Raw genomic sequence first — 20,923 nt, forward strand, 5'->3', positions numbered from 1 at the left:
ATAGTGCAGGAAGAGTGCAATCGAAAGCAAACGCGAACGTTTCAAAAGGGTTGCATCAATTCCTTTATTTACGTAAATTGAGAATTGGATACATATCAAGAAGGACTTGATAAGCCTTTTAAATTATGTGATGTAAACAGTCAGCAACATATTAACTGTGATAATGCAATGAATGTGCTCCACAATGCACCTTTCACCAGGCATAATATCTTGATTGCTATGTTTTTTTTTATGTTACTCTTTATAACAAAAAATGGTCATGATGAACAGAAAAAAAACAAGATGAAAATATATCTCCCCAAATGTTTTGCACTCCCTTGACTCCATTAAGGTGCGTCCCAATGGCACCCTATTCCCCACATCGCCCTATGAGTCCTGGTCAAAAGTAGTGTACTGCAACGGGAAAAGGGTGTCATTTGGGATGCACCCAAACTTTGCCATTCACTTGGATTTTATTCTATTGGGTGTTGTAGACAGATTGGCATTTGAGCCTGTTTAAAGCTAGAATCCTTAATTGAAACAATAACAAAGTGGACACACTGCCTCTGTGTTAGTAAAAAGCTGAGCAATGGGTCTGGAGAACTATAACCACTCTCAAACGTATTAATATAACTTATTGGTTAATTGCACACAAGGTTCTACTGAAATTTGTCTTCTGCTTTTAACCCAACCACTCCGAAAGACACACATACAGGTTTTGGAGAGGTGCGGGGGGCTGCTTTAGTAGGCACCGGGGAGCTGTTCTTGCCTTGCTCAAGGGCACAACGGCAGGCAATGGCATCTAAGATTTGATACCAGCAACCTTCCAGTTGTCAGTTCACTTCCCATCAGTATGGATACATGGACTGACCATTATGCATTATGTGAAAATTATAATTTTAACTATGTTTTGAGGCTATACAGGGTTTGTTTAAATTTACATAGTTTACAAACATTTCAGTAAAACAAGCTTATATTTGGGGTTCTGATTGGGTACGAGAATTGAACTAAGCGCACAAGGAATTTAGGTTTTATTTTTAGATTATATTCTTCAAGAATCATATAATATTATGATGTAGGCTTTAAGGATTCTAGCTTTAAGCCTTTCCCACGCTACATTGTGCCACATTGATGTTCTTTGTGGCATCTTTTTTAAGGTCATCTGAGCAGCCGATGAACCTCTAGAGTAGTTTATTTCAACAGCGGAAGTAGAGCCACATGAGTCATATCAAATGTATTCTTCGCAAACACAGTTTACAGCAGGTATAAAAGGTGCAGCAAAATGATTATGTGCTAGTTCCCTCAACAGTGCAGTACGTACATTTATCAATAATCAATAATAACAATGAAAAGAGTCAAGTCAAAAATAAGATGTAGTAGAAGTAATATAAGAGGTAGTATGCGTAGTAATAATGGACTGGATTTACACTGTATTTACAAATATAAATTGGGTAGTGGAATCAATAGTATATATTAGAACAGCAGCGTTGACTGTGTGTGTGTGTGTGTGTGTGTGTGTGTGTGTGTGTGTGTGTGTGTAGTCAGTGAAAACTATTTCTAAGATGCATATATACTCTTAGAAGAAAATGAGCTCTCTAGAACCTAAAGGGTTGTCCCCATAACCCTATGAAGAACCTTTTTAGTTTCAGGTTAACCATTTGGGGTTCAATGTAGAATCCCTTTCCACAGAGGATTCTACATGGAACCCAAAAGGGTTTCAGCAAAAGCTTTTTCTAGAAGTACAGTCTCTAAGGTGCAGGTCTGTGCAGGGAAACAGCTAGGTTTTGCTTTTCAGCAGTCTGATGGCCTGGTGGCTGAAGCTGTCACGGAGCCTTTTGGTCAAAAACCTGATATTCCAATACCGCTTGCCAGATGGTAACAGAGTGAAAAATATGTGGCTTGGGTGACTGGATTCCTTGACGATCTTTCATGCCTTCCTCGGACACTGCATGGTGTAGATGTTCTAGAGGGCAGGGAGTTCACCCCCAGTAATCTATTGGGTCGTCCGCACAACCCTCATTAGGGCCTTCTGGTTGAGGGCGGATTAGTTTCCGTACCAGGTGATGATGCAGCCTGTGAAGATGCTCTTGATTGTGCAGCTTTAGAACTTGTTTAGGGTCCGAGGGCCACATTTCTTCAGGTGCCTGCTGCATCTTCTTCACCACGTGGTGTGATTGGACCATGTCATGTTCTCTGTGAAGTGCACGCCGAGGAACTTTAAGCTTTTGACTTTCTCCACTGCAGCCCAGTCGATGTCAATAGGGGGCTGCTCTTCCCCATGTTTCCTGTAGTCCACTATCAGCTCCTTGGTTTTGCAGACGTTGAGGGAGAGGCTGTTTTCCTGGCACCACTGTGCCATGGCTGTAACCTCCTCCCTGTAGGCTGTCTCGTCCCCGTCGACGATCAGGCCCAACCCTGTCTTGTTGTCGGCAAACATATTGATGGTTTTGGAGTCATGTGTGGCCACGCAGTCATGGGTGTACAGAAAGTACAGTAGGGGGCTGAGCTGTAGTCGATGAACAGCCTTATCACATAGGTGTTCCTCTAGCCCAGGTGGGGTAGAGCAATGTGTGGTGTGCAGCGGCAATACTATAACACTAGTTGTAGTACACTAGACTATTACAACACTGCAAAAGGTATAGACAATGATCCGATTAATCAGATTTGGTAGTACAGTAGCTCCATGTTTCTTGTGCCTATGAGGTATACAGTACCAATTAAAAGTTTGGACACACCTACTCATTCAAAGGTTTTTATTTATTTTTTACTATTTTCTACATTGTAGAATAATAGTGAAGACATCACAACTATGAAATAGCACATATGGAATCCTGTAGTAACCAAAAAAGTGTTAAACAAATCTAAATATATTGTATATTCTTCAAAGTAGCCACCCTTTGCCTTGAAGGGAGACACTCAAGTTTTTTAATACTATATCTCTTGACACATTGATGAAAATAATCATGGCCTCTAAACCTTCAAGCTGCATTCCAACTAAACTAAACTACTGAATTATTCCAACTAAACTAAAAAGAGCTGCTTCATGTGCTTGGCCCTCCTATGTTGAACATAATTAATGCCTCGCTATCCACCGGATGTGTATCAAACTCACTAAAAGTGTGAATAATAAAGCCTCTCTTGACAAAGCCAAACCTTGACCCAGAAAATATAAAAACCAATTTGCCTATATCGAATCTCCCATTCCTCTCAATTGTTTTGGGAAAAAAGCTGTTGCGTAGCAACTCATTGCCTTCCTGAAGACAAACAATGTATACAAAATGATTCAGTCTGGTTTTAGACTTCATCATAGCACGGAGATTGCACTCGTGGAGGTGGTAAGTGACCTTTTAATGACTAATGGCGTCAGACCAAGGCTCTGCATCTGTCCTTGTGCTCCTAGACCTTAGTGCTGCTTTTGATTCCATCGATCACCACATTCTTTTGGAGAGATTGGAAACCCAAATTGGTCTACACAGACAAGTTCTGGCCTAGTTTAGATCTTATCTGTCGGAAAGATATCAGTTTGTCTCTGTGGATGGTTTGTCCTACACGTACGCTACCGTCACAAGACCCAGGCAACTTTATTGTTCCTAGAATTAGAACAGCTGGAGGCAGGGCTTTCTCCTCACTGAGATTTTCTGCCTCTAACTCTATTATTGGGGCTGAGTCACTGGCTTACTGGTGCTCTTCCATGCCGTCCCTTGGAGGGGTGCGACTCTTGAGTGGGTTGAGTCACTGACGTGATCTTCCTGTCCGGGTTGGCGCCCCCCTCGGGTGCTGTGGGGGCGATCTTCGTGTTCTATACTCGGCCTTGTCTCAGAGTAGTAAGTTGGTGGTTTGAACATATCCCACTAGTGGTGTGGGGGCTGTGCTTTGGCAAAGTGGGTGGGGTTATATCCTGCCTGGTTGGCCCTGTCCGGGGGTATCGTCAGACGGGGTCATAGTGTCTCCCGACCCCTCCTGTCTCAGCCTCCAGTATTTATGCTGCAGTAGTTTATGTGTCGGCGGGCTAGGATCAGTCTGCTATATCTGGAGTATTTCTTCTGTCTTATCCGGTGCCCTGTGTGAATTTAAGTATGCTCCCTCTAACTCTTTCTTTCTTTCTCTCTTTTCTCTCTTCTCTCGGAGGACCTGAGCCCTAGGACCATGCCTCAGGACTACCTGGCCTAATGACTCTTTGATGTCCCCAGTCCACCTGCTGTCCTCAGTCCACCCCAGTCCACCTGCTGCTGCTCCAGTTTCAACTGTTCTGCCTGCGGCTATGGAACCCTGACCTGTTCACCGGACGTGCTACCTTGTCCCAGACCTGCTGTTTTAGACTCTCTCTCTCTCTCTCTCTCTCTCTCTCTCTCTCTCTCTCTCTACCGCACCTGCTGTCTCTAACACTGAATGACCGGCTATGAAAATCCAACTGACATTTACTCCTGAGATGCTGACCTGTTGAACCCTCTACAATCACTGTGATTATTATTATTTGACCCTGCTGGTCATCTATGAACGTTTGAACTTCTTGGCCATGTACTGTTATAATCTCCACCCGGCACAGCCAGAAGAGGACTGGCCACCCCTCAGAGTCTGGTTCCTCTCTCGGTTTCTCCCTAGGTTTCTGCCTTTCTAGGGAGTTTTTCCTAGCCACTGTGTTTCTACATCAGCATTGCTTGCTGTTTGGGGTTTAAGGCTGAGTCACGAACGTTGTTGTAAGAATCGGACCAAAATGCAGCGTGGTTTGGGTTCATCATCTTTATTACGTGAACCGGCAATGCACGAACGTGAAGCTATGCAGTGCTCAAGGCAACTATACACAAACAAGATCCCACAACAAACAGGTGGGAAAAGGCTGCCTAAGTATGATCCCCAATCAGAGACAACGATAGACAGCTGCCTCTGATTGGGAACCATACCAGGCCAACTTAGAAATAAAGAAACTAGAATGCCCACCCTAGTCACACCCCGACCTAACCAAAATAGAGAATAAAGGTCAGGGCATGACACCGGGTTTCTGCATAGACATCGGCTGATGTAAAAAGGACTTTATAAATACATTTGATTGATTGACATATCCTGGAGGTGTGTTTTGGGTCATTGTCCAAATGACAAATGATAGTCTCACTAAGCGCAAACCAGATGGGATGGCGTATCGCTGCAGAATGCTGTGGTAGCCATGCTGATTAAGAGTACCTTGAATTCTAAATAAATCCCTGACAGTGTCACCAGCAAAGTGACCCCACACCATCACACCTCCTCCTCCATGCTTCACGGTGGCAACCACACATGCGGAGATCATCCGTTCACCTACTGTGCATCTTACAAAGACACAGAGGTTGAAAACCTAATCTCAGACCAAAGGACAGATTTCCACCGGTCTAATGTCCATTGCTCATGTTTCTTGGCCTAAGCAAGTCTCTTCTTATTATTGGTGTCCTTTAGTAGTGGTTCCTTTGCAGCAATTCGACCATGAAGGCCTGATTCACACAGTCTCCTCTGAACAATTGATGTTGAGATGTGTCTGTTACTCAGTGAAGCATTTATTTGGCCTGCAATCTGAGGTGCAGTTAACTCTAATGAATTTATCCTCTGCAGCAGAGGTAAATCTGGGTCTTCCTGTGGTGGACCTCATGATAGCCAGTTTCATCATAGTGCTTGATGAAACTTGCAAAGTTCTTGAAATTTTCCATATTGACTGACCTTCATCTCTTAAAGTAATGATGGACTGTTGTTTTGCTTTTCTATTTTAAACTGTTCTTGCCATAATATGATCTTGGTCTTTTACCAAATAGGACTATCTTCTTTATACCACCCCTACCTTGTCACAACACAACTGATTGGCTCAAACAGATGGCTTAATTTAAACATTTTTAAAGGACCTCATTGTTGTGGGTAGCTGAAAGTTACACAACAATATTGCTCATATTCTTCACATACTGTAATAAGTCACCATGTGGTTATTTGAACAATGAGCAAAAACCTGCCTTGACTGATTCATGATTAAAACCTTGACATTTGCCTGGATGGCTTTTTACTGACTGTGGGTATAGTCGACAGCTTAGCATTTGAGTTCATAGACATTTCCCACACTTCATTGTGCCACATTGATTTCCTGTGTGGCATATTTTCTCAGGTATTCTGAGCAGCCTCTGAACAACTGAACATTGCTAAAGGACATTAGTATAGCAATAGAATAGATAATGTCATGAAAACAATGTCATCTCAATGCTACAGGGCCCAGGCTACCTTAACAGTGTAGCCTACCATGCACACTCAATTGCCTCTCTATACCTAACCCAAACACGTGGAATATCAGTTTAATTATGACTGTTTCTTTGACTGTTTTTAAATAAAGTTTTATTATCGAATCATCTTGGATATCTGACAAGACAATAACATTTTTCATATAGTGACCTGACCAAGCAGTGACATCAATCATGTTTATTCAGATGCAGCTATGACCAGTTGTGGCAGTCGCAGATAAAATGCATTTAATTTATCATCTTTATGACTAAAGAAATTGGTTGCGTTCCCCTGTTCAGACGTTGCATGTATCAACCAATGGCTGCGTGCTACGTCATCGACTGTCAGATTGCTTTAACATACGATGTGGTTAGCTGATCCTGGAGTCTAGGTCGAAAATATAATAATCAGGCGCCGTACCAGTAAAAGACTAGCCAATCACAATATATGACACCCTGGTTTGCGCACCTTTGAAGTTCAGATGGGAACAGCTAGGCCTAATCGTTGGAATAGTGACTGAAGTCTGGACACTGACTGTAGGCCTCACATGTAGCCTCTTACAATATGAACTCCTACAGAATTAAGTATTATTTGCAATAAAAATGTTCAGCAAATGTTAATTTTGTCTCGGGAACAGGAGTAGAGAAATATGATTTATTTCTTTCAGCATCCTGAGAGAATGTGAATGCACGCTCAGGGACGGTGTTGTGTAGCCTAAACATGAAAAAAAGCTGACAGTAGAAAGGTTTCCTTCCAGATTTTCATGCGAATATACTAAAATCTCCATACAATAATATGCGCATTTTCCCAATAGAGATGTGTTAAATAAACTGACTTTATGCGGATAAAAGGCTGGGTTGATGGTGACGTAGTGCACATAAAATGAACTTGTCCCTAAAATTCTCATGTACCAAATGAAAAATACAAGTTAAATGGGTTTCCATCCGCATTTTCAACTCTACTGATGGTTTTGTCACAAAACTGTTGCGTTGTCTTGGCACCAGTGCTCTAGCCAACAGCTCTCACATACAGTGCGAGTAGACTACCTACATTATAAGATTAAAAGGCAGTCAAGCATCGATCATCATGTCACCAGAATAAGACCCTCGATATTAATTGCAAAGGAGCATCAAGCTCATCACCTTGCACATTACTTGCACATTCACCACCCTGTGAAGCTCATCATCATTTATTTAATCTGTAGCCCAATAAACTGGATGCTTTCCCTTGTCATAGTGGCAGGACCACATAACATATCATCGTGTGACTGACTCCACGTTTACTTCGATATGAGGGTTATTATGTCAATAGTGGCGCATAACGGTGTTTCCACCGCCATTTCTTGCATAATTAATTTTACCGACACAAAAATATCACACCATGTTGTAATAACAACTAGTCTGTCAGCATTTATAAAATTGTACCGGCATTTTATGTTTCCATCAGCCCGACCTTTTTCATGCGTCAGGTAGTGTGAGAATTGGTAAAGTGTGACACATTCTGAAAATGTGCTTTCCAGAATACAGAATCATCCCATTGTCTTAACCCCCAACATGATACCATTATAAATAAATTAAGAACTATACTACACTCTAAACACGAGGTGTTCAACAAGGGTTCTTGTAAGATCCTCAAAGTCCTTCAAAGAACCGTAGGGATCTTGGCACTGAAAATTGCCCTAAAAAGGTTCTTCCAAGAACCCCATAGGAGGTGGGGTTCATCGATTAACCTCCTTAGTTGGTGGGGGTTCTTGCAGGAACCTAACTGCCCAACTGAAAGATTTGGATTTGAATTTGAAGGGGGTGCAGGTCCAGGCATTTAAATTAAAAATGTAAAGATCTCTTCAATTTAAGGTAAGGGTTATATTATCTAAATTGATATTGTTTTGTGATAATACCATCTATCTTTTCATATTTGTGTAAATCTTTATACAATAGAAAATGGACACAATTTTATGGATATCAATCAACAAAGAGGTAAGAATATGTATGCTATTCTATAAGAATATGTTGAAGGCTAGCTGTATTGGGTGCCGATGACTGAATTGCTCACTTTTGTGTTTGTGTCTGCAGGTATACAGATGAGGAAGCATACAAAGGTATATCAATTGGTATTGGTATGTTATGCAGATCACACGCCGTCCTCCTCCCTTACCTATTCAATGAAAATCACATAGGCCTCTTCATTATGGACAAGGTATGTGTATGAAAACCATTATCAAAACAGTTTTTTTTCATCCACATTTACCACAAACACCAAGGTATGAATACTGTCGTGTGCATGTTTTGTTAAACATCTGTATAAATTACTACTTTTTGGATTTACAGACTTCAGCCCCTCCCTACACCTCTGATGATATAACAGGAAACCAGTTAGATCACCATGCACTGCATAATCATTCTGGCTATGGATACGGAGAACATCAAAACATTTACTTCAACACGGAAGAGGATATACCAATTGGACTTGGGGCTCTGCTGGGAGTTTACCTCATTATTTTGATTTTTTATTCTGCTTTGCCACTAAAATCATGAAGAACACTGACAACTAAATTATTGTTCTATTGTTATGCGGGGGTTTAGTTAAAAAATGAACCCCAAGGTCAACAGGTTCTTCAAGGATCCCTTAAAGGGGGTCGACCTTAACCCAATTGAGATGGTGTGGGATGAGTTGGACCTCAGAGTGAAGGAAAAGCAGCCAACAAGTGCTTAGCATTTGTGGGAACTCCTTAAAGACTATTGGAAAAGCATTCCTCATGAAGCTGGCTGAGAGAATAACAAGAGTGTGCAACGCTGTCATCAAGGCAAAGGGTGGCTACTTTGAAGAATCTCAAATATGAAATATATTTGGATTTGTTTAACACCTTTTCAGTTACTACATGATTCCATATGTGTTATTTCATATTGTTGATGTTTTCACTATTATTCTACAATGTAGAAAATAGTACAAATGAAGAAAAACCCTTGAATGAGAAGGCTTGTTCAAACTTTTGACTGGTACTGTATATTTAAACTCGGAATAATTCTTATTTGGATGGAAAACCAGCCTTTGCATTTTAGCCTACGCAGTTACAAATTACGTCGACATTCCTTAATTCGCTCCATAGCGTTATGGAAAAAGGGTTTATTGGATTAATGTGGCAACTCTCTTGCTGTGGAGAGAAAAATTTGCATCAGTTTTGAGACGTCATTGACTAGAATTTTGTAGACCTGGCAACCCTGGTCAAGAGATTCGGGAAGTAAACAAACTGATGGAGCTGTCAAAAAAAGAAAACAAGACGTTGCCAGCTTCTTGCAAGTGATACAGTTGCCATGACTGCTTGTATCATTTTACTTGTCGTACTTTCCGGAACATCAAGCTAGGGGTACATTTGACGAAGGTAAATTTAGCAAGGGTAATTTAGCTTGGCTAGCTAGCTAACGTTACTGTAGCAAGCTAACGAAAGGAAAGACGACCCGGCTAGCAAACTAACAGTAGCTTCCCACCCCCACCATGAATAACCAGACATCTCATCATATCAATAATATATCATCAGTTAATTGTAAAGTCAATGTGTCATTACAAAATCGTTAGATGAAGCTAGCTATGTGGATTGTCACTTTTACATGGCAACAAGCTAACGTTAGTTAGTTTAGTACAGTAGCTAACGTTAGCTAGGTCCACTCCACTGGCTGCTACTAGCCAGAGCTACTCAGCTAACCAGGCAAGAATTCCTGTAGGTTTCAGAGAAGAAATTTAGTTCATCACAGATAATAAATTCACTAGCTATGTCTGTGTTGCCAGGTAGATAATGTAAAAGGAATCTAACGTTACTTATGTTATAAATTTTTTGTAGACACTGAATATAAAAGTCATATGAAGAACCATGTCTCACACTCAGTCCGAGACTGTTGGCCCAATTCAGTGGACCATGGCGGAGCTACTGGGTCAGAGGAGCCTACTGGGCTTTGGAGCTCTTCTGACATGGCTGATTCTCTTCCATTTACTGGTGAATGTATGGCTGCTGTGTGTCTTCACCAGCCTCCTGGTGGTCATGGGAGGCTGGCTGGGATCTCAGGCTGTCCTGGACTCCAACAGAGTTGTTCACCTAGAGCGGTTCATCACATTGGAAAGGGTCCCTCCTTTGCCTGAGAGTGAGCGGCAGCTAGACCACGAGATACAGACCACCGTGCGCAAGATAATCAGAGACTTTGTGTCCTCCTGGTACTGCATAGTGTCCTCGGAGCGGCACTTTGAGGTCGAGGTGCAAAGTGCCATGTACTCCATGGCGATGGAGCTGAAGAATCGGTCAAGAAGAGTGGACAGGAAGGTCCTGACCCAGAGGGTTTTGGACCTGTGTGGCGGCCACCTTCAGAGCTACCTGAGAGCCAAAGAAGTCATGGCCGAGCTGAAGAGGCAACCGGATGGAGAGAACAGCCTCTGGAAAGCATACTCCCGGGTCTGCACACCTCACCCTGCTGTGAAGAGCTCGGCCATGGAGGTGAACTACGCCAGGGCTATTGTTGACCTGCTGCTGCATGTCCTTGTCCCACTGCCTCACCTGGAAACCCGAACGGGAAGGTTTGTGGTCGGAGAGCTCATCACGTGCAATGTCCTTCTCCCCTTCATTACGAAACTATCGGATCCAGACTGGCTGAACCTGTTAATCGTTTCCATTTTCACCAAGTCAAGTATGCAAGCCCCCAAAGCCTCAGAACCACCAAAAACACCATCACTGCCACATCTCACTGTCTTAGAGCAGGATCAGCCCCAGCAAGACGTTCAGGTCCCTTGCTCTTTACCCTTAAGGATCCTATCAGAAACACCTAACGACACAGAGGCTGCCACACCCGAGTTGGCTGCTTACGATATCATCGACTCGGCAGAATTGTACTGCCCTCAGAATAATATAGAGGAAGAAGAGCCTCAACAGGCTAGACAGTACATTGGTATCTGCCCAATGGACTACCTGAGACCAGTCAAATCCAACCCGTTCTACCAAGAGACCGACTCAGACCTGGACTCTCCTCTGACAGATTTCAAGAGGAGCTCAATGGAGTCCCTGGTTCTGATTGGTGCAGAGGAAGCGCTGTCGGACCGGTTTCGAGAGTGTGCCACGCCCACTGACATCAGCAGCGTCATGGATCTGGAAGATGACCTCCGGGTTTACCCTGGTCTAGCCGAGGTCACTTCCTCCCCCAAAGTCCTGGTCTCTGAACAACAGGATCACCCCGAAGCCTTCGCTAACGTGTTGTGCACCACGACCGAGGACGTTCCCTCGAGTTTCAGCAGCCTCCAGGACCTGGAGATGAGGGACAGCGGCACTAGCCCAGAGAGAGAGCTACTGAGCGTAGACCTGGCGGTGGGCTGCCACTCCAACGGGCTAACGGCGTCGGTGAGTGGCCCTCTGCAGACCTCCTCTTCCATGGCTCCCCTGCCCTCCTTCAGCTTCGAGCCCCTCAGCAGCCCCGAAGGCCCAATCATCATCCAGAACCTTCGAATTCCCGGGACCATCACGGCCAAGGAGCACCGTGGCACCGGCTCGCACCCGTACACTCTCTACACGGTCAAGGTGAGTTATTATTGCAAGGTGAATTTGTTTAATGTTTGGAGAACAGTATGGAGAACATTACATGTTGGTGGTTTGAATATGCTAGGTTACATATGTGTCATATACGCTGCTAAAACAACTTATTCTGATCATTGATGAGGTGTGTTGGTTTTAAGGCCAGAACACTGAGTAGAGGAAAGAAAAGGTAAGTAGTGGAAAGGGAAGTTTCGGGGTTATTTTTGTCTATATTAATCTAGTTTGTTTTGTGCTATAACATATGTCTTTCAGTATGAAACAGCAATGGACTCTAATATCCCAGGGTCTATCCAGCCAGTTGCCTATCACACGGTCAACCGGCGATATAGTGAGTTTCTCAACCTACAGACCCGCTTGGAGGAGAAATCAGACTTGCGGAAACTCATCAAAAGTGAGTATTGTTATCTGAACAATGACAGGCGTTTTCAGGCGTTTTAGTTCCATGTGTCATGTGGAACTAGACTGGGTGTCTTTCTTACAGCTTCTAACTGATCTCACTAATATGGTTTAGATGTGAAAGGACCAAAGAAAATATTTCCAGACTTGCCGTTTGGTAACATGGACAGTGACAAAGTTGAGGCCAGGAAAGGGCTGCTCGAGACTTTCCTCAAGGTTGGTAACATCTTAACTCAAGCCTTGGGAATTAAAACAACATTTTTTTGTTCATTTTGTACTTTGTAAACTGCATGTATTATACACTTTAATGTAATATTTCTCATTGCCATATACAGTTGAAGTCGGAAGTTTACATACACCTTAGCCAAATACATGTAAACTCAGTTTTTCACAATTCCTGACATTTAATCCTAGTAAAGATTCCCTGTCTTAGGTCAGTTAGGATCATCACTTTATTTTAGAATGTGAAATGTCAGAATAATAGTAGAGAGAAGGATTTATTTCAGCTTTTACTTCTTTCATCACATTCCCAGTGGGTCAGAAGTTTACATACACTCAATTAGCATTTGGTAGAATTGCCTTTAAATTGTTTAACTTGGGTCAAGTGTTTCGGGTAGCCTTCCACAAGCTTCCCACAATAAGTTGGATGAATTTTGGCCCATTCCTCCTGACAGAGCTGGTGTAACTGAGTCAGGTTTGTAGGCCTCCTTGCTCGCACACACTTTTTCAGTTCAGCCCACAAGTTTTCTATGGGATTGAGGTCAGGGCTTTGTGATGGCCACTCCAATACCTTGACTTTGTTGTTCTTAAGCCATTTTTCACAACTTTTAAAGTAAGCTTGGGGTCATTGTCCATTTGGAAGACCCATTTGTGACCAAGCTTTAACTTCCTGACTGATGTCTTGAGATGTTTCTTCGATATATCCACATAATTTTTCATCCTCATATTGCCATCTTTTTTGTGAAGTGCACCAGTCCCTCCTGCAGCAAAGCACCCCCACAACATGATGCTGCCACCCCCGTGCTTCACGGTTGGGATGGTGTTCTTCGGCTTGCAAGCCTCCCCCTTTTTCCTCCAAACATAACGATGGTCATTATGGCCAAACAGTTATATTTTTATTTCATCAGACCAGAGGACATTTATCCAAGAAGTACAATCTTTGTCCCCATGTTCAGTTGCAAACCGTAGTTTGGCTTTTTTATGGCGGTTTTGGAGCAGTGGCTTCTTCCTTGCTGAGCGGCCTTTCAGGTTATGTTGATATAGGACTCGTTGTACTGTGGCTATAGATACCTTTGTACCCGTTTCCTCCAGCATCTTCACAAGGTCCTTTGCTGTTGTTCTGGGATTGATTTGCACTTTTTGCACCAAAGTACGTTCATCTCTAGGAGACAGAAAGCGTCTCCTTCCTGAGCGGTATGACGGCTGCGTGGTCCCATGGTGTTTATACTTGCATACTATTGTTTGTACAGATGAACGTGGTACCTTCAGGCGTTTGGAAATTGCTCCCAATGATGAACCAGACTTGTGGAGGTACACATTCTGTTTCTGAGGTCTTGGCGGATTTCTTTAGATTTCCCCAAAGAGGCACTGAGTTTTAAGGTAGGCCTTGAAATACATCCACAGGTACACCTCCAATTGACTCAAATTATGTCAATTAGCCTATTAGAAGCTTCAAAAGCCATGACATCATTTTCTGTTTAAAGGCACAGTCAACTTAGTGTATGTAAACTTCTGACCCACTGGAATTGTGATACAGTGACTTATAAGTTATATAATCTGTCTGTAAACAATTGTTGGAAAATTACTTGTGTCATGCACAAAGTAGATGTCCTAACCGACTTGTCAAAACTATAGTTTGTTAACAAGAAATTTGTGGAGTGATTAAAAAACAAGTTTTAATGACTCCAACCTAAGTGTATGTAAACTTCAGACTTCAACTGTAGATCTGAGTGAAATTTATTTGGATGAATTAACATAGTGTTCATGACATTACAAAATCAAATACTATTTTATTCATCACGTGCTTCGTAAACAACAGGTGTAGACTAACAGAAAGCAAGCATTTCACTGTTAGTCTACCTACACCTGTTGTTTACGAAGAATGTGACAAATAAAATGTTATTTTATTGTTACTTGAAAACTAACACTCATCTCCCCTATTTTTCAGCAACTTTGTGCTATACCCGAAACTGCCAACAGTGAAGAAATGCAGGAGTTCCTTGCTCTTAATACAGATGCAAGAATTGCCTTTGTCAAGAAGCCGTTCATCGTATCACACATAGACAAGGTATGTGTTATTGATAATCACTTTAATTAACTAGGCCTGTATGCATTAGAAACAAGGAGATGCTGTAGAGAAAACCTCAATGCGGAGAGTGAGGAACTTAACAGGCATCAATATCGCACTCCCAAACATTTTACCTTCCCTGTAAATGATAATGGTGAGAAGTTAGAATGTTTTTTCAATATTCACGTTCCATTCCCGATTATGCGTAATCATGGTAGCATCCACAACAGTGTAGAAGTGCTCAGAAACATCATATCATTTTATTTACAGTAAAAGTCACTCCATAATGACACAATACATGATTTACCATTCATTTCTATTGGGCACAAAATATTCTGAAACACAACCAAAACAAACTACAGATGCATCCAACAAGTTTGTGGAGTCACAAGTTTAATATAGTCATTGCGAGGTAGGAATATGGGACAAAAATACTAAACCTTTTACTCAATTTAATACACTATAATAGGGGGACTAAATACAACAAGTGTGTTCATTTCTAAACGGTTAAACACATATGTATGAAAATACCCTCAGACATTATGCACTGTCGCTTCATATAATACATTGGATCTCAAATCCAAAATGCTGGAATATAGAGCCAAATGAAACGTTTTTGTTTCACTGTCCAAATACAGTAAATTCGTAGGGGAATGTAACTGTGTGAACAAATGGCTCTGTAGATTGTGGATACCTTGAAGACGGCGTTTCCTCGCTCAGAGCTACAGAGCCCTACAGAAGACATGGACGGAGACTCTGAGGGAAAGCCTTCCTCCGATAAGAAAAACAAGTAAGTCAAATGAACTCCTTCTGTAGAACAATACAATAAATGGTGTCTCAATAATAGAATCAGAGTTGGAAGTAATGGATTACATGTATTAGGTAATAACATAAAAATGTTTATGTAACTGTAATCAGGCCAGATTACATTTTTTAAAATGTGTAATTGGATTACAGTTACATTCTTAAAAACAGCTGATTGCACTACTTCTTCTAATATCAAGATGTGGGCTGTAAGTGTTTGCCTCAAACACACAGAAATGGCAGATCAAAGCCGTTTTGAGCCCCACTGCTTAGAAGTCACCTTTCAGTGGGAATGGAATCTTTTCCTTTCTGCTCTAATCTATTTTGAAATCTGCCTAGTTTCGTTTCACAGAAATATTTTTCACCACAAAAAAAGTCACAAAAAAGTTTGTGTATAAAGTTCATTTTTGATGAGTCAACACCCTTTTCACTTCCCAAGAACTGGCATGACAGATATGACAAACCGCTACTTACTGCTAAATCTCACGTTTCAGTGGAAATGAGTACACTGAAATCTACCTGTCTGTCTGTCTTGGAAGTCATACCAGACTGTTACATGAAGGGTGGGCCAGACATGACCATTTCGTGGGAGGATGTAGGCCTATAATTAATAATTAAATTAATAATTAATAATTTCAAAATCAAAGAATGAGTGTTGGAAAAGCTTTTCCTGGAACTTGACAGTAACACTGACGTTTTAGTGATGCCATTTCATCAAGAAGATGCATAAAAAAGTTGAGCCAGCACTTTCCCAAGGATTCTGGGGTTGAGTGGGCAGAGTAAAGGTGTCTGCATATATAAGGTCAGTTTGCTCCTAGCAGAGCTAGGTCTGCTCAGAATACTCCGTTAAAATTCCTTTGCTTTTGTCCCTCTTAAGATGCTGTATCAACAATATAGCCAGTACACTTCCTCAAAATAGTCTAAATTAATCTAAGATAACTCAATACATTTGTAAATCATGTTGATGTTTTTGCCTTGGAGGTCTTAGTCAAACAAGTGTACATCTAGCTAAGATGTTTGGTGCAGTATTTCTCAGGCGAAAAGATTTGCATGAAAACGAGTCATCTGCCGTTGAATGACAACACTTCCTTGAAGAATCCCTAGTGTTGACCAATCACTGACAAAGGGGCGAAGACTTCGGCTACCGAACTTCGACAAGCTTCAAGACAACCTTTTGTGTGCTCAAACAGCCCCAAAAACTTCTGCTGAACACCAAAACGTCCCAAAATGTTGTCATAATATATGCTTGAAATGTTTAGACTGGGAAGCTTACAGTAAGCTTTAGAGGGAACTGATTGTTCTGCAAGATAAACTTACGAGGCGTTAATCCAAAAGTAATCAGTTTACATTATTCAATTTGATTAATCCAATGGATTATTTTACAAATTACAGTTATTGTCATGTAATCTGTATTTACATTTTTCAAGTCCAACCCTGAATATATACACTGAGTGTACAAACCATTATGACCACCTGCTCTTTCAATGACATAGACTGACCAGGTGAAAGCTATGATCCCTTATTGATGTCACCTGTTAAATCCACTTCAATGAGTGTAGATGAAGAGGAGGAGACAGGTTTATGAAGGATTTTTAACCTCTGAGACAATTGTGACAAGGATGGTGCATGTGTGCCATTCAGAGGGTAAAGTGTCATTCAGAGGGTGAAGTGCCTTTGAACAGGGTATGGTAGTAGGTGCCAGGCACACCGGTTTGAGTGTGTCAAGAACTGCAACGCTGCTGGGTTTGTCACGCTCAACAGTTTCCCGTGTGTATCAAGAATGATCTACCACCCAAAGGACATCCAGCCAACTTGACACAACTGTGGGAAGCATTGGAGTCAACATGGGCCAACATTCCTGTGGAAAGCTTTCAACACCTTGTAGAGATCATACCCTGAGGAATTGAGGCTGTTCTGAGGGCAAAAGGGGGTGCAACTCAATATGAGGAAGTTGTTCTTAATGTTTTGTACACTCGGTGTGGGTGGGTGGATGGATGGATAGGTGGATATGTGTGTGTGTGTGTGTGTGTGTGTGTGTGTGTGTATGTATACATTATTTCATTATGAAATGTGCATGACATTTTGTGAAATGAATTTCTATAAAGTTTGATATGCGTGTCTGTTTACAGGTCCCGGCTAAGGTTCTCCAGCAAAATCACCCCAGTCCTTAATGTGTCTGACATGAGGCCTAAAGTGCTATACTGCTTAGATGAGGGGAGCACAGTAAGTACTTCACTGTACTGTGGTCTCTCGTCTACAGTGACGATTGTTGCATGACATTTTGTTATAAGAGTTTTTAATCCTTAAACACATGAATGTTTGTCATGCTTCTCTTTTTGCAGGGGTTTAACGGCCTGTCGGTTGCTGGTCTAGAGGCCTTTATTAAGGAGCAGGAACTAGCGGTGATGTGTGACGCAGAGGCTGAGAGGGAAGGCTGTCCAGGCCTCAAAGGAGAAGTTGGAGGCTGTGGGTGCACGCGGAATAATTTACCAGGTGCATCCATTCAAGACTCTGGTAAGGACTGTGCAGAGAATGTGGATATTTTAGAAGTTGTGGGTGCGTAAACTTACACAATGACACCTCTCACAATATTGTTCAATGCCCCATTAGTTCAATACAGGAACTAGGTTCATGCAAAAATCTTGGCTTGTGATAATGGATCTTTACGTTATGACCGCTTTCTGTTCATCCCGGCAGTGTCTGTTTGTACGTGCGTGAATGCATGCTTCTTACTGTGTGGACAGACAGACGGACAGAGTGGCGTGACTGTGGAGTCAGGGGAAGCACAATTCCGCCCACATCTTCCACTCCAGACTGAGCTTGACTGGCTCATTCATTGTGAAATTATGTTTTTTACTGTACATAAAAACAGGATTTGCTACTTTTCTTACTTGGTTTAAGTTCAGTTTCTGGCCCGGTCTATGAATATTCAGTGTTTTAGAATGTGGACCGAAGGTTTGGGTCCTCTAACTGATCTTGCCTCTTACTTCTATCTCCACACATGGAAGGCCAGCAGTCTATTGTATGTCTCCGATCCAGTGAATGGCCTTAGAAAAAATGGTGATCTCATTGACTTCATATGGAAACTATCTCCCACGACTCGACATTGGAATGAGCATGTTCCTTTTTAATTGAATCCAAATTGCTAGGGCTTCCATGTTTTAACGTCTGCTCATTGTCTTGTCTGAAGGAGATGCGTTTCAGATGTGGGCCAGACTTTCATGGTGAGCCGTCTGGCTCACTCTCACTGACCAGACAGGTCTGAAACATCCAGATCACACCTGAACATTTCAAGGTTGAAAAGTTAACCCGAATGATGTGACCAGCAAACCCATGCAGTACTATAATGTCACCACTAGAGGGAAGTATTGGCAAACATTTGTTGGGGGTATTTTTTTGTCTATGCTGAGAAATCTGTCCAGGAGCAAGAGGTTACTGTTTGTTCATGCCAATGTTTGACATTGTGTGTATCATAGGTTTTTTCCTTTTTACAGATTTCCTCTGACAAATTTTTGCCAATAATGTTGACATACAGTAGATATCCAACTCTTACGTGAGGCTTTAGTGTTTTGTGATTTTCATATTTCATAGCCAGAATGTTATTTTGTATTTTTGGTTGAAAACTGAGATGCAGTTGCTTTCTCTAAATGATTTTACTTTGGACCATTGCTAATGCATGGTAAATAGTGATACATACACAAGGCTTCAAACCTATGGTGTTTATTGTGCTTGTTTCAAGAATGTGGGCTACTTTGTAAAGTGTGCATATGTGTGTGTGCATGCGTGTCATTTACGTGTGTGTGTGTGTGTGTGTATTTGATGTGTGTTTTGTGGCACTGTCCACAGTGGGGGAGACGGCCCTGGCTGACGTGGCCCTAGACATCATGTGTCTGCTAATGAAGGACCAGTGGAGCTGGCTGTGCACCGACAACATCCGGAAGACTATCCGGCTGCTGTTTGGAACCCTCATTGACAGGTACTGTACTGATGCATGGACCATAGAAATATAATTATTACTCTACTCCATTCTATTACTCTACTCCATTCTATCAGCCATAGAGCACATGTCCTCCAAAACTAGTTGACATCTGTCACCACTTACCAGTCAGCCACTGACCTCCCATATCTAGTACTGTATATCAGAACATATGGAAATCAGGAACCTATCATTTCGAAATGGACCTTTTCAGAAGATTGACTGTGTGACTTACTGTGCACCCAAACTCTTATTAGAATGAAGCATTTAGCAAAAGGCTTATGTGGATACAGTATTGTTCCAGTATTATTTTGTCAAACAAGTAAGGTGTCTTGCATATCTCAAGGAGTTTATAAAAAAGGCCAACGTGGTTGTTGTTGTGGTTTCTGCTGAATAACTGGAAACTGTTCCTCTAATGTGCAAGAGTACAGTCTCTGAGCTCGTAAAGAATTTGCACCTCAGCGATGTTGTGTACTGGGACCAGAGCATGTGTGCGAAGTTGTGCGGTCAGAAATCCCGCTCATCGCTCACTGAACGATGCTTGTGCTCCACTCCGGCGCCCCACGTCCTTTACAGCGGCCCCGCTAAAAAACACTGCTCCAGATTCGCTCCATTCATTAAAATCACAGTTTAACCAATTTTGTGATTACCTGGACCTATCATTTAGATTTGAAGTATTGAAACCAAACCATATGATTAGAATGAAACGTATTTTAATAAACACTAAAAGGTGACAGTAAAAAACACTCATCATTTCAAAGGCTACATGTCACATTAAACAGCATAAAACACTGTAAATAGGTCAGGAGCCAGACAGGGAGCCTAAGAAGCATCGTTCAGAAGGAACGAAAATGAAATATTTAGGCTATATTATTATTATTATTATTAGCTGATTATTTCAAGGTTATAGCCTCCAAATAAATAAATGGTGAAGCATTTGTGAGTGAGACACGCTAGGCTGGCATGAACATTAAGCGCTCAGCATTTAAACATTTCTTTGTATTCAATTATTATAGTCTATAAATTGTGCATAAAGGCTATGACTTACTTACAAGTAAATAAAATGAAGAATGTCTTAGGCCTATTCACTTTTAGAAACACGAACTTGGCCGGAGTCTGCGGCTGATGCGATGGTGCCTGGAGAGCTTGCCTTCTTACCTTCTCTGCGCTTGCAGAGCCACTAGGGATGCTAAACACCCTTTGGGCCACTTGCCAGGCTGGGCAGGGATGCAGAGTAAAAAATAAAAAAAAGAATAAAATATATAGGTAGGCCGAAAGGTTTTTAGGCAAAATAACCCAATCAAAACAGAAAGCTCCTTGAAAGAGGTTATATGTCAGGCCTATTGTGCCAAAATCAATGATATTCTATAGATAAAAGAACCAAAATCAACCAAACTTTTACGAGATCAGATTTGTGATGATTATAAATACTTTGCTATAATGACACTTTGCTAGCTACCCACCTCATTCCTTTCCGTTAGCAAGTGCACGTAGTAAGTACACCATCATGCTTTCGAGATACATGTCTTTTCAGATTCCATAATGGTTCTTTAGTTGTGGACACTACATCACCGCACTCCCTCTCTTGCTCTTGGTCCTCCTGATCTTTGGAAGTCACCTTGATTTACCACCTGAGTGTTTCATAGGTTTCTTTATCAAAATATTTAGTGAACTCCATGACAGTAGC

At 41.8% G+C, this 20,923-nt stretch overlaps 1 protein-coding gene across 2 annotated transcripts in view; it reads left to right on the plus strand.

Annotated features, from left to right (window-relative positions):
- Nucleotides 1-8,534: 8,534 nt before the first annotated feature.
- The window catches only part of snx19b (sorting nexin 19b), a 35,983-nt gene continuing 23,594 nt past the window's right edge, over nucleotides 8,535-20,923 (plus strand). Inside the window, exons 1-9 of one of the 2 annotated variants that reach the window (XM_021582284.3) lie at nucleotides 8,535-9,586; nucleotides 10,043-11,758; nucleotides 12,026-12,164; nucleotides 12,285-12,385; nucleotides 14,337-14,456; nucleotides 15,140-15,246; nucleotides 17,390-17,483; nucleotides 17,603-17,774; nucleotides 19,107-19,236. In XM_021582284.3, the coding sequence (XP_021437959.3) occupies nucleotides 10,073-11,758; nucleotides 12,026-12,164; nucleotides 12,285-12,385; nucleotides 14,337-14,456; nucleotides 15,140-15,246; nucleotides 17,390-17,483; nucleotides 17,603-17,774; nucleotides 19,107-19,236 (2,549 nt within the window). In that variant the 5' untranslated portion in view covers nucleotides 8,535-9,586; nucleotides 10,043-10,072. Of the gene's footprint in view, nucleotides 9,587-10,042; nucleotides 11,759-12,025; nucleotides 12,165-12,284; nucleotides 12,386-13,638; nucleotides 13,783-14,336; nucleotides 14,457-15,139; nucleotides 15,247-17,389; nucleotides 17,484-17,602; nucleotides 17,775-19,106; nucleotides 19,237-20,923 lie in introns of those variants that run through there. The other variant, XM_090218385.1, reaches the window with a different exon arrangement.

The sequence above is a fragment of the Oncorhynchus mykiss genome, chromosome 24 (assembly GCF_057628025.1).
Source record: "Oncorhynchus mykiss isolate SJ-2025 chromosome 24, ASM5762802v1, whole genome shotgun sequence".
Classification (NCBI taxonomy): domain Eukaryota; kingdom Metazoa; phylum Chordata; class Actinopteri; order Salmoniformes; family Salmonidae; genus Oncorhynchus; species Oncorhynchus mykiss.